This window comes from Spermophilus citellus, assembly GCF_964194105.1.
Source record: "Spermophilus citellus genome assembly, chromosome: 17".
Taxonomy (NCBI): domain Eukaryota; kingdom Metazoa; phylum Chordata; class Mammalia; order Rodentia; family Sciuridae; genus Spermophilus; species Spermophilus citellus.
Genome location: NC_138199.1, coordinates 45067372 through 45084592, shown reverse-complemented (window position 1 = coordinate 45084592; position 17221 = coordinate 45067372). Strand labels below are relative to the sequence as shown.

The 17221-nt window shown below is 33.6% G+C and overlaps 1 protein-coding gene across 5 annotated transcripts in view; it reads left to right on the top strand.

The window, feature by feature from the left end:
* The window catches only part of STXBP4 (syntaxin binding protein 4), a 163927-nt gene that overhangs the window by 19094 nt on the left and 127612 nt on the right, over positions 1 to 17221 (top strand). For 4 of the 5 annotated variants that reach the window (XM_081272635.1, XM_081272634.1, XM_081272631.1 and 1 more), the window contains 5 exons: positions 47 to 179; positions 9040 to 9146; positions 9328 to 9547; positions 10487 to 10565; positions 15839 to 15933. In XM_081272635.1, coding sequence (XP_081128761.1) covers positions 47 to 179; positions 9040 to 9146; positions 9328 to 9547; positions 10487 to 10565; positions 15839 to 15933 — 634 coding nt within the window. The remainder of the gene's footprint in view (positions 1 to 46; positions 180 to 9039; positions 9147 to 9327; positions 9548 to 10486; positions 10566 to 15838; positions 15934 to 17221) is intronic. The other variant, XM_081272633.1, reaches the window with a different exon arrangement.

Here is a 17221-nt window from a genome sequence, read left to right as displayed (position 1 = left end):
ATAGATCTCTAGCCTAACCTGTGAGTACTAATTTACTTTATCTTAGGGATCCTGCCTTTCAGATGATAACAGTTGCCAAGGAAACAGGACTTGGTCTAAAGATCCTAGGAGGAATTAACCGGAATGAAGGTCCATTGGTCTATGTTCAAGAAATCATTCCTGGAGGAGACTGTTATAAGGTAAAAATGAAAATAAAAATACTCCCCATTAACTGGGCGTGATGGCTTATAGCTCTCATTCCAGCAACTCAGGAGGCTAAGGCTGGAGGATCACAAGTTTGAAGTCAGCCTCAGCAATTTAGTGAGACCCTGCCTCAAACTAAATAGTAAAAAGGGCTGGGGATGTGACTCAGTAGGTAAGCACCCCTGAATTCAATCCTTGGTACCAAAAAAAAAAAAAAAAAAAAAAAAACCCATTGAAAAACAAATAACAAATACACTCATGCCAGTAGTAAGGTTTGTTTTCCTCTTTTATCAGCAAAATTTTAGTGTAAATTGAATGTATTCATTGAAAGATAAAAAGGAACCAAGAAAAGACCTTAAACTCAGGAACTTTACCCTAACAAATGAATAGGTTCTTTACATATAAAAATAATAGACATACTCGACTAACTAAAGGTTACATATTTTTTTAGTTACTTACGATTCAACTTTTAAGTAGAGTTAAGAGAAATTTTATTTGAAATCGTGTTATCTGGATGCCATTCTAAGTTTGGGTTAGGTTAGATCTGTTCAATTTGAATTACATTCGCTATCCTCCCCTAAATGCAAAGTCAAACAAAACAAATAAGCAATAACAGCAAACAAATCTATTCCTTTCTGAATTTGCAGTAATTCTTATTGAATCTGTTAATTATGTAACTCATTAGTTGCCCCCAGGAGAAATTGGGTTTAGAATTAAGACAAAAAATATGGGCTTTTAAAATGAATCAGAAAGTTTTTCTCTCAACATCTTACTTTCCCTTGATGGAGGAAAGTCTTACTTTTCTTCAATGTAGTAAATATGTGATACCATGAGTTCCTTTTTGCTCTGGGTTCTAGGAAGTGCAGACCCAAATTTGAAGCAAAAGACCAGCAACTTCTTTAATTATATTTTCATTGCCATTTATTTTGAATTTCATTTTCTATTTCTGTTTTATTAATATGGTTATATGTGTGTGTGTGTGTGTGTGTGTGTGTGTGTGTGTGTGTGTGTTTAACTTGTTAAGAATGCCTCCAGTTCTTTTTGGAGAGATATAGGATATAAAGAATTTAATAAAATATTCTGATAATACCAAGCTAAATAGCCTGAAAAAGGATTGTCTGTTATTAATTTTGTTCTTATTCTTTTTCATCCTATTATTATCCTTTTTGTTTTGGTTAAATATATAGTCCTACCTTATCCCCTCTCCCACTAAAAACACATAGCAAGCAGTTTATTTTCTCAACTAGATTTTTTTTCTTTGTTATTAAAAAAAACTCAATTTCAAAATAGGTACGTTTTAGTCAGCCTGTTTGCTGCTGTGACCAAAAGACCTGATGAGCAATTTTAGAGGAGGAAAAATTTATTTGGGCCTCACAGTTTCAGAAATCTCAGTCCAGAGATGGCCAACTCCATTGCACCAGGCCTGAGGTGAGGCAGGACATTACTGTGGGAGAGTGTGGTGAAAGAAAGTGGCTTAGGACATGGCTACCAGGAAGAGGAGAGAGAGAGCATTTTGCTCTCCAGGGACAAAATATGTACTCTAAAAGCATACCCACCAGTGACCCACCTCCTCCAGTCACATCCTACCTGCTTTTAGTTACCACCTAGTTACTCCCTATCAGGGGATTAATGCACTGATAAAGGTAAAACTCTCATAACCTAATTATTTCACCTCTAAAATTTCTTGCATTGTTTCAAGCAGGAGCTTTTGGGGGACAAAAAAAAAAGTTATGATTTCAGTTGTTTGTGCATATTTGGATAATAAGACATTTTCTAAACCTACTTTCTAATATAATAAGTTCAAGATGGTATAATGATAAAAATTTTTACTACTCAGTTTAAATTACTAACCAAATAAGAAGATAATTAGATGTTAAATGTAATTAAAACAAAAAAAATGATTACTGTTTTCCTAAAAAATGGAGATATTTAGTACAACTGTAGTTTTAAAGCTGAGGGGTGGAATGGTGAGTGGAAGGTGTTGGTATTTCTTGGACTATACGTGATATAATGCAGTAATGGATCAAACTGCCTAATAAGTGATAGGAATTTACTTTTAAGACAAGTATCAATTTGTTCTTGAAAAGCATATGAATTAGAGTAATAAACTGATAGTTTTGGTGCAGAATGACTCTTTGTTTGTTCTCAGTGATTATAGACTGAGAAATTATGTCCATGCTACGTACTTTTTTCTTGTTTGTTATTCTAGAATTATCATTTGAGAGTATCAAAACAAAACTTTGAATGGACTATATTCTTTGTTTACCACTAGAGGGCAGCATAGAGTTATTAATGTTCTGGCCATGTCCAAAAGATGGAAACATCCAAAATAGAGAAAAGTGTAGCAGAATAAGTAGTTTTCCAGAGCTCATATCCATTTTTTAATATTTCCTCAAGATGGAGTACTGTATGCATATTTTGTCTGTAAACACAAAATTGATACAACTTTACTTTAAAATATTTATTAATAATAATTTACTCACTGTGTTCCAAATACTGTTTTAAGCATATTAATAAATTTCTAATCTGCAAAGATTTTCTGAATAGTAGGTATGTTCATAGAATATAAAACAGAAGCTCATAAGATTATCCTTATCAAGGTAGTATTAATATTTTTTTAAAAATGCATGTAAGTGCTGTAACTTATTATAATTTTGTTTTAATCTTATAGTGATTCAGAATCAATAATATAGGCAATCTCACACTTATAGCTAGATTACGTTTCATTTATATCCCCAAACTCTTCAAGCTGTATGGGAATTATAAGAATTTTCTTTAGTTAATTTCGGTTAGCCAGAACCACCCCTAAAATGTTTTTCTCCTGGCAGACATGAAAATATAAAACTGGCTCATTACAACCAAAATATCGTGTTTCTTGAAAAACATTCAGAGTTTATACTTGAGATATCATGAGTACAGTTTTCCAGTTAAGTAGGAAAGAAGATTCTCGTAGCTCTAAAAGTAGGAGGTAGCCTATAGCTTGAGAACAACTATACCAGGTACTGAATTAAGGAAATAAGGGAATCCCAAGGTCCTTTTCACCCAATCATCTCACCCCATCCCATATTATTCTGAAGTGCACAGCATTTAATCTTAGACCCTTTGTTGGCTTGGACATCCCTTTGAGCTTTAGACACACCTACCAATTTCATGATAAAAATTTCCACCTGGATCTCTTATAGCATCTCAGACTCAGTATTTCTCAGGCAGAATTTATTATATTCACCTCACACTCTCATCTTATCTTCTCATCTTCCCAAACAGAAAATTCTTCCAGTGACGAGTGACACCTTCCAGCGGCACCAAGTCAGCTAACCAACAAACTTCCTAGCTACTTCCTCTCCCAGAACAACCATATCCAATTCATTAGAACATATTGTTGACTTTTCTACTCTCTAAATATCTCATGAGCCCATCTCTCTTTGATCTCCACTCTCATCACCACAGCTTAAGCAAACATAAGTTTTTAGCATCCCTCTCTAAAGCTTTGCCTGCTCTTCTGCACTATGCCTATTTCCCTCCCATCCTACCTATTGCCTGCAAGGCTCTAGATAGTGCGTTGTCTACTCTAGTCCTCCATCACTGTGCTTCCCCACTGACATTCCCTCTAATCCTGAAAGATTAGTTTCTTGCTTATCTCATATGCTGTTCCTCTAGACTGGGAATAGCACACTCGTCTCATTCCATTAATTCCACATATCAGTTCCAAAGGCCCCAGCCTAAATGTGTTCTTTGTTCTCTTCCAGTGTGACTGCTTTTGTTTTTCCTATAGGTGCTCCTAGATCTTGTTCTTTCCTTCATATCACCTACCTCTGTTGTAATGATGCCTGGATATATGTAATTATTTTATCAACTCTGGCTGAACCATAAGACAGTATGTTTCCTAAGGACAAGGATTCCGATTTTATTCACAGTAATATTGTTGGTATGATGCATGACACATTTCAATTGCTGAATTAATATTAATGAATGAATGGTCCCTTGGTTATTCTGTCATAATTTCTGAGAATTATTCACCTGTCTATTTAGCATTCTATTGCTACCATCTGGATTTCACATCAAGAGACCTGTCCTCTCCGTGGCCTTTTGTGTCAAATTCTGTATAACACTTTGAAGTTTGCAAATATTTTTCTTTCTTTTGTTGCAATAATGTAGAGGAAGCAGCAGAAATCAAAAGCTTTATTTCAAACTTGATTCTGTACTTTATATTTCACTTAGTAAATTATAATACCCATATTGCAACATAGTCATATAAAGTACATATATGCATATGTATAGCTAAGAGTGCATGTAGTGTGTGTGTGTGTGTGTGTGTGCGCGCGCGCGCGCATGTGTGTTTCCTCTTCTCTGAAATTGGGATGGGTCTCACAATCAATGTCATTGTAATTGGAATCTTTTTTCCCCTAGTCATACATAGAGTAATAATGTATCTTAAAATTAGCAGCATCTTACATTTGATAAATTCAGGATTTTGTTGTCAAGCCCTATAGCTAAAGACAAAGGTCACACAGATAAGTGTGGTGTTTATAAAGTTAAGTAGAGGGACACTTAATTTTCAAATGAAATATTCTTTCAATAGGCTGAACAGATCACTGGAACTGGGACCAAAGATTTTAGATAAATAATAGGGCCAGGCCTCTGGGTGGCAGAGTATGAAGGAAGCAGTGCCACTTGTGAGAACAGAATGCATAACAGCAAATAGTATTCTCTTTGCAACATCACTCTCTTCTTTGCCATTATTATTTCTGTCACAGCCACCTTAATTTCTATAAGCTGTTCCCTGGATCTCATTAATTTATTATTGACTTATTGTATACTTATCAATGTGGTGGGGAAACAACTGTGAGAAGGACAGGTTCTGGCCAACTGAGAGAATCCATGGTACCAGCTTGGGAATTACTGAATTAACATGCTCAAATGCAGGGGCAGTGAAAGTAAATGTGAACAAAAAGGATGCTACAAATAAGTTAAATAAAAGTGCTGTTTAAGCAAAGTGGAAGAAACAATTAAGTAAATCTGGAGAATTAGAGAAAACTCGAAGTAAAGGTAGTGTTTGAATTTTGCTGTGAAATTTTAAGTGAGAATTCATCAGGAGAAGTGGAAGGGTATGTGGTGGCCTTCTGTATAGGAACCTGTATTTGTAAACCAATTGAAATCTGAAAGACCATCAGTAGTTCAAGGGACACTCTCTGAAAACAGAATGAGGAGTTGATAGATAGGATGGAAGTTGTATGAAGAGGGTGGAAAAGTAGGTTGCAGGCAGCTTGCACTGGGTTTAGGAAGTTAAAAAGTTTCAACTTTTTTTATACCAATAGGCAATCAACCAAGGTTCTCAATTTGAGAAGTAACATAATCAAATTTGCTGTCGTGTAAAGATTATTTGTAACAGAAAGTTGGATTCACCTCACCTTACTTACACTGTTTTATAGTTTATATATGTTATGTGATTCTTAAAGAAAACTCGTATTATAGATATTTATCCCCACATTACAACTGAGAAAAGAGATGGAGTCTCATAGAGGTTAAGCAATTTTCCTATGTTTATGTTAATAATACACCATGCAATCATTTCCAAGGGGACAATGAGCTTTCTTCCAATGGCTTTTTTCTGCTCTCAAAACTAATTGGGAACTGGATGCAGTGGTGCTCGCCCATTATCCCAGCAGTTCGGGAGGGTGAGGCAGGAGGATCTCAAGTTTAAAGCTAGCCTCAGCAAAAATGAGGTGCTAAGCAACTCAGTGAGATCCTGTCTCTAAATAAAATACAAATTAGGGCTGGGGATGTGGCTCAGTGATTGAGTGTCTCTGAAATCAACCCAGGTACCCCCTACAAAAAAAAGGTGGGAGGCTATGTTCAATCTGTAGATCGTGAAAGTATGGGGAATAAAGAGTTAGTTAAATCAGAATCATAATATCAAATGGTTTCTAATAATATGGTAAAATATTATTGAGAAAATTACATAGTAAGGTTATAATTGGAAATAAAGAATGCTAGTAGTTTTTAACAGTACTACTTAAATGCTCAGGAATACATTATTTCAAGGTCTGCACAAATGTCAATGTGAGAGAGTTCAGACTTTGAAGTTGAGCATGTGAAAGTGCTTAGCACATTGCCTGTCACATCCTGTAGTTGCTTGGGAACTGCTGAGTCAGAATCTAGACTATGGAAAAAGGCCTCAGCACAGCCCTGAAGTTAGTATCTTCACATATACATTAATCCAGCTGGGGCAGAATTCACTCCTTTAGAATGCTAGACTTTTACAGAAATAGCTTTGTTTTCATTTGCAGGTTCTAACTTTTAAACGGGTTCAGAAATTCATGTCATCGGCTAAGATCTTATTCCAGGAAGCAAAGAAAAGTAACTCACAGCTGTAAATACTTTTTAGAAAGTGTGTGTGTGTGTGTGTGTGTGTGTGTGTGTGTGTGTGTATAAAATCAGAGTCAGACAGCATTCTTCTTCTCTCTTGGGATTACTACTCTGTTGGAAAATGCTACTTCCTTCATTAGGGTACTTGAACTCAATGTGGGGTATAAATGGTCTTCATGAAACTTTCCCTCTGTACTGCTTACATGGCATAGCCTGAGAGGAGAATGTGGGAGGTTGTAGGTGGCCTCAGCTCTTTTGCCCACCTGTGTTTTCTTAGCCTTCTTCTCTATAATCCTGACAAACTGTGATTTCTATTAGATATGTGCATACCAGAGTTATCTCCAAATAATGTAGAATTTAGTTCCAAGTTCATAACAAGATTGTGAGCTAAGCAACTCAATGAGACCCTGTCTCTAAATAAAATAAAAAATAGGGCTGGAAATGTGGCTCAGTGGTCGAGTTTCCCTCAGTTCAATCCCCGGTCCCCGTCCCCCAAAAGAAAATTAAATTGCAGGCTAATGTATAATATACTTAAGTGTCTGAGAATAGTCTTGATATAGTTGATTTAAACACATATGTAACAAAATGTTAATAAGACTTGCACGCAGGCAATACAGAACTGTGTTTATAAAGTCTTAGAAAATCAACAATTCTGTTTTATTGAGCATATAAGAAGGATCCATATGGAAGATGTTTTTTTCCATATTACTTTCTGTTCTACCATTGTTATTGTATATTCCTCCTCACACAATTATTAAATGTAAGAGATAAAAATGACTTATAATTATAGCTATTGTGTATTATGTTCTGACTTAGAAGTTATTTAATTACATATTTGTAATAGCCAAATGGTTCAAATTTTATATATTTTAAAATCAAATTGCCTTTTTTTTGTTTAGGTTTTTCAATGTTTAGATTTCAGAAGATCATAAAATTATAATGTATTTAGATAATGACATCTTTATACAGTATTTGGAATGACATATTCCTATCAAATCTCTTGATTTTATAATTCTGTATTGCCTGTTGTGTATTTATTTAGTTTTTCTATATATGCATTAGTCAATGCAAGAGATAGTACCACATATCTTTTTAATAAACAGAAATAACTGTTTTAATAAATACAGAAATAACTATTGTTATTTAGGCATAAAATACCCATCAATCACCATTTTTGTAAGTCATATGGTTCAGACTAATAATCATTTATCCAAGGAATAGGTTTTAGTAGGTAAGACTTCAAAATAAGATGTTTCCTTGAATTTCTGGAAATTACTTCAATACTATCAATGTGAATAATCCATCTTTTAAACCATACATGTTAGTCAGTTTTCCGTCACTACCACAAATACCTGAGAATAATCAACTTATGAAAATAAGTGGCTTATTTGGGTTCACAGTTTTTCAGGTTTCAGTCTAGATTTTGGTCCAAGGAGGCACCTCATGGCAGGATACATGGTGGAGCAAAACCACTTACCTCGTGACCTGGAAGCAACAGAGAAAGAGAAAGAGACTAGAGTCCCACAATCCCCTTCAAGAGTCTTCCCCCAATAACCCCAAGACCTCCCATTAGGCCCCATCTCTTCAAGTTTCCACCACTTCCCAGTAGTGCCACCCTGGGAACCAAATATCTAACACCTGGGCCTTCGGTTGACACTCAAGTTCCAGATCATAGAACCTATGTAAGCTTTTCCCATAGTTATAGAATAATATTTCCTGCCTTTGTATGAGGATAAATGGAGAAGTATCTTAAGAAATGAAAATGAATAAAGCTTATTTCTTATTTCAGTTTGAACTAAGAGGGAAAAAAAGAGATGAATACTTGCTTAACAACCACAGTAAATCTTGTAGTTGACATAGTCTTGGTCATTTAGGCTACTTATAAGCAAAGCCAGGACTTATCAAAGACAATGCCAGGACTCCTGTTAGTATTGCTCTTGATTAGCAGGGTATGGCTAACACTGTAGACACAGTCAATTAGGTCTAGTCACAAGAACCAATCTAGTAAAGAAGATATTTGATCATGAGCTGAAATGTGGATAGGTCAGCCAATCTAGTAAGAAGATATTTGATCATGAGCTGAAATATGGATTGATAAATATAATTAAGAGCTTCAGTTAAATTTTTAAAAATCTAGCCCACATTTATTCCAGAAATGATGCAGGAATGTTCAGAAATGAAGGTGAATGAATCTTGTATTCTGAAATATCTCATATGAGTATTTGGCTGGATTTTTTACAGAGTCAAAGAGTTTTATCAGTCTCATCTCCATTCTGATATGCAGGCCTAACAATTAATATAGGCAGGATTCCTTGGCATGCAAATTTTACTCAAGTGTGTTATGAAGCCAGGCTTTTAAACATTTTCCTGTTCCATTTTTAAACATTTTTCACTCTTTCAGACATTCTTCACAAAAACTTTTTATTGCTATAATTGTATCCATTAATTTTTAAAAAATAGTTTCTTTATAAATGCTATTGTTTTTGTTAGGATGGACGTTTGAAGCCAGGAGATCAACTTGTCTCAGTAAACAAGGAATCTATGATTGGTGTATCATTTGAAGAAGCAAAAAGTATAATTACCAGAGCCAAGTTGAGGTAACGTTTCTATGCATAAGATAGAATGAGTCATTTAGCATGTCTCTTCAAAAATAGCAAAGATGTTTTAAGTATTTCAAATGCTTAAAGAAATATTTTAATAATATTTAAAACATTATCTTAGAGTTCAGTTGTACTATATCCATTACATATCTATAAAGTGATTTCTTTGTAATGCTAGGTCAGAATCTGCTTGGGAGATAGCATTCATAAGACAAAAATCTGATGGCAGTCATCCAGAAAATCTATCATGCACATCCCTTTTACAAGCTTCAAGAGAAAATGGACCTCAGGCCCCAACATTTAGTCTTCTTTCTTCTCCCCCTGAAATACTAATTCCAAAGACCTCATCTACTCCAAAAACTCAAGCTGCCATTTTACCTTCTACTAAGATGAGTCAGGTAATCTTAAGTTTTTCCATTTATTAATCCATACATCAACTATATGTTTTTATCTTGGTTAAATAGATACAGAATTGTGATTTGGGCCATATAGTGTCTTAACAAATTAAATAACTTTTTAAAATACTTTTTTCTTATTTTAGATTTTATACTGTGTTATCAATAAATATGATTTTTCAAGCCAAGAATTCTATGTCCAGAAGCATAATCAATTAGAAAATATAAGCATGACAAAAATGGCACTATGGAGATATATCTAAATATCACTCAAAACTGTTAGGAAAGCAATATTTAGTTTGAGACACTTACTAATGAGGTTCAATTAATTATTTCTGTTTTCTGCTTGACAGAGCCCGACAATGTTTTATTATTGTTTTTGTTGTTATTCCTTAGCTTCTTTTCTACCTAGTGAGGTTAATCCTAGTCATCCAATCTGTGTATATTAGAAAATAGCTTGCTTTATTGGAATTATAAAAATGGGGAATTTATAATATCAAAATTAACAATCATTATTAACTATCGCATTACCTAGTTAATCAGTTATAAAATAGAGCATATACTATATATCTGTTTCAGCTATAAAGTCAAATAGGAAACTCAAAGAGGCTTTCAGTCAGTGAAATGAATTCCTTAAGGGTAACTTAAGTTTTAGGGATATGCTGATCAAAAACAGGCTCTTATTGTCATTTGAAGTTATAGTGTCTTAAAAGATAGGATGTATGGCTTTATATGTTCCTGTCCTTGGATGTGGTAAAGCTAAAGCAACTGTTAACCTTTAATTCTAAAATGTTTTATTTGAATATAAATATTAGAGGTCTCATATTTTTCATAATATTACTTTAATCTCTTTAACCATTTTTTATGTTAACATAAACATCTAGTCTGATCTTTGACTTGCTTTAGAAAATGACATTGCATGTTTCTCATTTTCTTTCACAGATAAAAACTGAATACCAGAAAACAGAATATACTCCAATTACTTCTACAGAGAACAGCCCTACAGATACGTCTATTTCAGGTAAATACACATTTAATTCCTCTTTCCTGCTATTTTTTTTCAATTTCTTTCTCTCAGTGTAGAGTACATAATGTGGTTTAATAGACTTTAAAGAAGAGTACATTATGCCTTTTTTCTGTCAGTGAATAAAAGAATAAAATGAATGTATTGTCAGTGGTTCCTGTTAGATTCTGACTCTCATTGGAAATTGCCCTGAACAAAGGTTGAAATTTTAAGAGATGCTTTTTCATAAGTGTCTATGAAGCTGTAATAGTTAATGAATTGTAGAAACCAAATAATGAAAACTCTTCTATAAATCATATTAGGTTGCCTTGTCCTTTTAGTGATATACTGAAAGGTACATTAAATGCATCTTTCAAAAAACTCATCGGAAAAAAGAACACAGCTTAAGAAAATTTTTTTTTTAAGAAAGCATATGAATATAAATTAGAAGGGCCATTAGTGTTGTAAATTCAGCACTATTGAATTTTAATTACCCTAAAATGATTTATGGACTTTTTAAAACAATAAAGCAATACTTGTCTAAATTACCCATAAAGAAAAGGATTTTTATCAAGCTACAAATCAAGTGCTTATTAGCCCAAGTATTAAGGGAAAAAAACTTTCCCTTGAAATTATCTCCAAAATCTAAAGGAAACAATAGTTTAAAAACTGTACTTAATATGAACAAAAGCTAATTATATGTTGCTAAATTATAAAGCAGATTACCATCCATATATTTTAATTTTTAACAGTGTTATTTACCTGAAACTTGCAAAGAGAGTTAGCTTCAATTAAATAGCTACCATACATGGGTTAGGGATATAGCTCAGTGGAAGGGTTTGTATTTAGCATGCATGAAGTTCTGCGTTTAATCCCCAACACTGAAAAAAAAAACAGAATTTATGCTAGATTTCATAGTAGTTTCCTTGGATTCAGATCAGTACTGACCAATGGGTTTGTAGCAATCTTTAGAAAAATTGTATTCCTTTTAATTTAGTGAGATTTATTGACTCCCAGAAACTTTGTTAGCAGTAATGCCCTTTACATAATTAATATCCAGTCTACTATTATACTGTTTTTATTTTAAAGTGGGAAGAAAGAGATAGATGAATGAAGCAAAAACTAAGGAGATGTGGGATTGACATTGTTAGATGACAGAGGTCAAGGTCCTTTATTCCTTGATGCTATCATAAACACTAATTATGTAGCATTTATATCATGTCTTCAATATTTGAAGTAATTGAACTACTCGGTGCCTCTTTGAGCCATTTATTTATTCAGTATGCATTTACTAAATATATGTGTAGAAAACAGTACAGTTGGAATTTGAAAAAATTAAGATTCTTCTCTAAGATAATGGCATATTGTGAGATAAATCATGGGGTTAAAAATTCTTTGTTATTCAAATTAGAAAGTATTTAATTTCATGTATATATTTGTTAATATACATATGTTCTGATTTTATAACACCTTCACACAAATAATGTAAAGACATGAACAAAGTAAACTAAATAAATAGTGAATGGCTTGAGTATGATATAGACTGTGATAATTGTGATTACTACCAGGTTCTGAACCTAGACTTATTAAATCCTAACCCAGCGTATTAGCTCTGTAACCTTAAAATAGTTGCCTCTTGGGGTTGTTATGAGGATTAAAGATCATGAGTGTCTAGCACTTAACATTATAATTGGTACAGAAAATTTGGCCGTTATTGTTGTTATGAATATTACAGAATCCTTAACCTAATCTGTAGCTCAGATAACATTCCAGGGTATGTTTTTAGAGCAGACATGAGAGCTTCCAACATTTGATTCCATTTTGTGACTTTCTTTCAACCCCTGAAACTGGTTTATACTGAGGGATTTGTTACAATATGCAGAAATCAGTTAAGAAAAACACCTTAGCAATGTCCAGCATTATCCAAATATTGAAGGAAGTGGTACTCAGGCAAGAGATTATCCCAAGTTTGGAAAGTATCATGAGCACCAGGCATAGTGGTGCAGGTAGGTCTACAATCTCAGTGACTTAAGAAGCTAAGACAGGAGGATGGCAGGTTCAAGGCCAGTCTAAGCAACTTAGCAAGACCCTGTCTCAAAATAAAAAATAAAAAGGGCTGAGATGTAGCTCAGTGGTAGAGCCACCTCTGGGTTTAACCCCCAGTACCAAGTACCAAAAAAATGAAAGGAAAAAAAAGAGAGGCATAGAACTAGAATAAGCCAGATGTCAGGTGACCTTAAGAGGTAGGTCTGATTAGAGCAAAGAGATCTTGTAATCATTAATAAAGTGAGAGAAATTTATACCATTGACTAAGAAATGATGCTAGGTTTTATAATAGGAAAATAATGGAAAAATATTTTAAGTATGTAAGTTTATATAAAGTATATATTAAAATGGAATTTTTTTCTAGGGTTAAAAATAACAATAACTCAGCCTCATTTTCTTATTTCCACATAAATATAAGGAGGTAAGATACTTCTGGGCAGGGAGCAAGGCAAGGAGAAGGAAACTCAACTCTAAATTATTTCTAAGTATCTTAGTATATTATGATTTTTCTTTTATAAGTACTTAATTATAGATTCTTTCCAAATTAGATCCTTAGCCATCATTTTTATACTCCTTTAGTTGATAGTCACAAAAATAAATGTTTTAATGTTAACCTCAATAAAAATAAACTTAATAAGGGAGCTATACCTCTATCCCCATCTCAGTCATTCCAAGGTATAAAATTGATTAGAATTTTTAAAATCAGTATGATACTTGAATATTTTTAAAATCATTTATCCTATCATATCAATTTATTCAAAATTCAGAGTTGTTTACTATTGCCACAAGTTAACACATAAGTTTGTGGGTCAGCTAAAAGTAAAGACATTGCTAAGGGAATAAGAAATACTATCATCATTTTAACAATGGCACAAGCTTTAATTCCTCTTCATCAAGTCTTTTGAAATTACACAAAGTACTGATAGGGAAAAATATCCTTTGAAGGTTCATGGAACTAATCAAATGGTATTGATCCTGCTCTTATACATCATTCCCTTTCTTTTGCTTCTAAAAAGAGGAATAGGAAAGAAGATCCAGGAGAATGATATGTTTTTGAAAAGCGCCCCCCCCCCCCCAGAGAGGAGTAAATAAAGAGCTTGTTTAGATAGAGATGTGATTGGCTAATGAGGAAAACAGTCTTTGAGGTACTTTTTGGGTCAAGCTATTCCGAATTGCCAAAACATGCTGGTCTTATGCACAAGATCCTCTTAATTAAGGTTCATCTCACAAGTAAAGATTTAGAAAACAATGTTTTGTTAAGCCATGACTAAATATTGCTAAATGGGGTAAGGGGGGATTTGTATCATTTTATATTATCTCCTATTAACACTGTATCTCTGTGTTAATTTGGTTTTTGTAGTAGTTTTTACGATTTTGTTGATTTTTATCTTTACAGCTCATATGAGATTATCAGTTTTATTCTTCCTACTATTCAGATGAGAAAACTGATATAAAAAAAGGTTGACAAATAAGAACACTGGTTTCTGTGTGACAAGAGATTAGAATTGTAACATTGTTGTTATGTACTAGCTGTGTGACCTTGAGCCAATTTCTTTACCTTTTTGGGCCTTAGTCTTTGGGATAAGAATAGTCAACACCTATGTTATGTTGTTGTTGTGAAGATTAGTGAGCTTAAATATGTAATTGATTCACTCCCAGGTTAGAAATAAGCATAAAAATAATCTTTTGTTATTATGCTCAGATGTGAGTGAGAAGCCTATGTTGGTGTTGTGTGTATCCCTGTCTCTGCTTCTCTCCTCCTTTATTCCTCTTGCTCTCATCTCTGTGTTCCTTCCACACACTTAGTCTTTTTTTTTTTTTTTTTTTTTTTGAAGTAATTCAAACTTACTTAGTCTTAGCGAGGCCCTAGGTTAGTTTGGGTCCACCTAGTGTTAGTGTGTCTTAATTGCAGGTCAAGTACCAAGCTGGAAGTCAAGTCCAAATCTAAAAGATGAAAAGTAAAGTTGACTTAACTGCTATTTTATCTTCCATAACATTTCACTCCATAAAGATCTTTTATGCCATGCTGTAGGTTTGTTATAGAATTTCTCTTAAGAAAAAATAATATTTAATATTTTTATCCTTCAGCCAACAATTAGATGTTATGATAACAAAGAAGATTTTCTAGCTTTTATCAGGATTGTAAAATTCTGTTACACTAAAGTCAGTCTTTATAAGGTTTATTTCCATTTGGAGCTAAAAGTCAGTAACCATTTTTTTTATAATCTTGACACCTATAAGCTATATTAAAGATTTTACATAGAATGTTGAGGATGTGTTAAAGGTTTAGAGGAAGACTACTTATTTTCATATGCACTTCTTATGTTCTTAAGAAAGAGAATGCAAATCATTTTGTACTTAGAGACAGATGCTCTGAGAAATTAAAAAAAAATTAAAACACTGCATAAAGATGTGACATTTTAAGAAGTTTTTTTTCTCTTCCTCTTGTTTCTATGTAGATCTAGTAAAATACCATTTAAAAGTGTATTTGGAATATAGTGACAATTTAGGTAATAAGGATTGACATAAATTTTTAAGAAATTTGATTTACAGACTTTGGCATATTAATACAAATAGATTTTCAAGTTCTAGCCTCTTATGAAACCTGATTTCTTATTCATGTGACAAGGACAAAGGCATAATTAAGGGACACGGACAAGGTTTATTGAAAAGGTACAAGAAAATAAGTGAGAAGTATATTACCCTCAGTTCTTAAAAGTCCAGTTATCTGCTTAAAACATAACCTTTCTGTAAAATTAGACTTTTATTTTTAGCTCAAAAAGTTTTGTGTCTCTATCATATTTTATGTGATTTAATGCAAACTTGAAATGATCTGCATTCATGGTTTTTTCCAGAGTACTTCCATAATTCACATAACAAAACCATTTTGCCAATTTAAGATCATGATCTTTTTTAATTTTTAATATGATTGTTTTTGAGAAAAAAACTTTTAATATTACAATGATGGTCATAGTGTTGAGATGTATGTTTGTCTTTTAATATTTCCATGGGACTTCACAGTGCATAATTGGTACTCTTTTTATATCTTTGAGGGCTCAAGTAAAGCTGATTTATATGATACATTTTAAACTTACAGGGGAAAAAATTATGAAAACAAAAGTGAAAACTGCCAACTGATTAACCAGAATTATTTTTGAACAGCAGGAGCCCAGAACACATCCTGTCAAATGAAAAGTTCTATTCCAATTAAGTTTCCAATTAATGTGCACCCTGTTGTCTCTTAGATATTGCTCCTGCCTGGACTGATAATTATGGACCACAGGGAAAGAAGATTTTCCTAAATCCCTCTATTCGCCTTAAGGCAGAGAAACTGGAAATGGTAAATCCCTTAAATTTTCATTTTGCTTTGGAGTACAACAGGAAAGAAGTATTCTCATTCCTTGAGAGGATAAAGTACTGGAGCCATTTTTGCCTCAAGTTCTTTGCAATTGAATGAAGGGCAGTTGGGGTTTATATTATTTAATTAATGTTTGCTTTTGGCAATTCATGGTGATTTGCTAATACAAAATAGAAATAAAACCTTTGTAACTAAGTTGACATGCAGATAATAAGTTTCTTTTTCTTCTTCAATAAGAAAATTTGATGCTTTGCAATCTAGAATCAGTGGGAACATGGAATTGAGACAAGGTATATTTGGCTTCATATATAATAGAAATAAATGCAATGCAGTAGTACTTCATTGTTGTTGTTTTTGAAAGCAAAGAGTTGCTAAATTCTAAAGAACAAAATAGTCCTTAAATTTAAAAAGATTTTAGCAGTGTAGTGAGGCACTAAAATATGGTCATGAGGAAGGCTGGGCAGTAGCAGGATGGTAGAAGTGCTTGCCTACCATGCTCTGCATTCCAAGATCAGCAACGCACAGAAAAAGGGTAAAACAAAAATAGTCCTGAGAAGAGTAGAGCATTGAGGACTATTGTTACCCTGTGATGGGTCCCTTACTTCTTACCTTCTCAAAAGAAAGATTTGTCAGGAGACATAGATAAAATGAGCATAAAGGGTTTAAACCTTTAGTGAAGTGAAAGTTCACCCTCAAGAATGTAGAGCAGGTCCCCATTAGTACCTAAGCAAAACCCATAGGGAGTGATCAAAACCAGAGTGTAAATGATATTACAGTGGATGCCATCACCCAAATAACAGTGCCTCCTGTTCTGTATGCCCCAAAGTGGAAAGTTCTGAAGCTGGTTACAGCCCAGTTTCTTAGTTTTGAAAGGTTGTATCTGACCCTGAAGGAAGCGGTTTTCTGTCACACAGAGTAGAATGCTCTTTCCTCCATCAAGACGGAATGAATTCTATTCTTCCTCTCCCTATTCCTGGGCTCATGTCTATCTACCTTCCTACTCTAACACTAATATATGTAAAAGAAATTTAGGATGATTATAAAAAGGGAAAACTAAAGGTGGGAAAGCACTTTAAAACTTATCTTAAGGTAACCAGCAACTGAGAAAGAAAATGTGCTACATCTTTTTTTCTTCCCCCAAAGGCACAGAGGTTTATTTAGGAAAGTAGATACATATTGAAGAAAAGATGTGTCAATATCAAGAGAGAGATGCCTTCAGGGTAAAGCAAAGAATACACATTATTGAGGGCTCTCTTCAGGAGAGAAACCC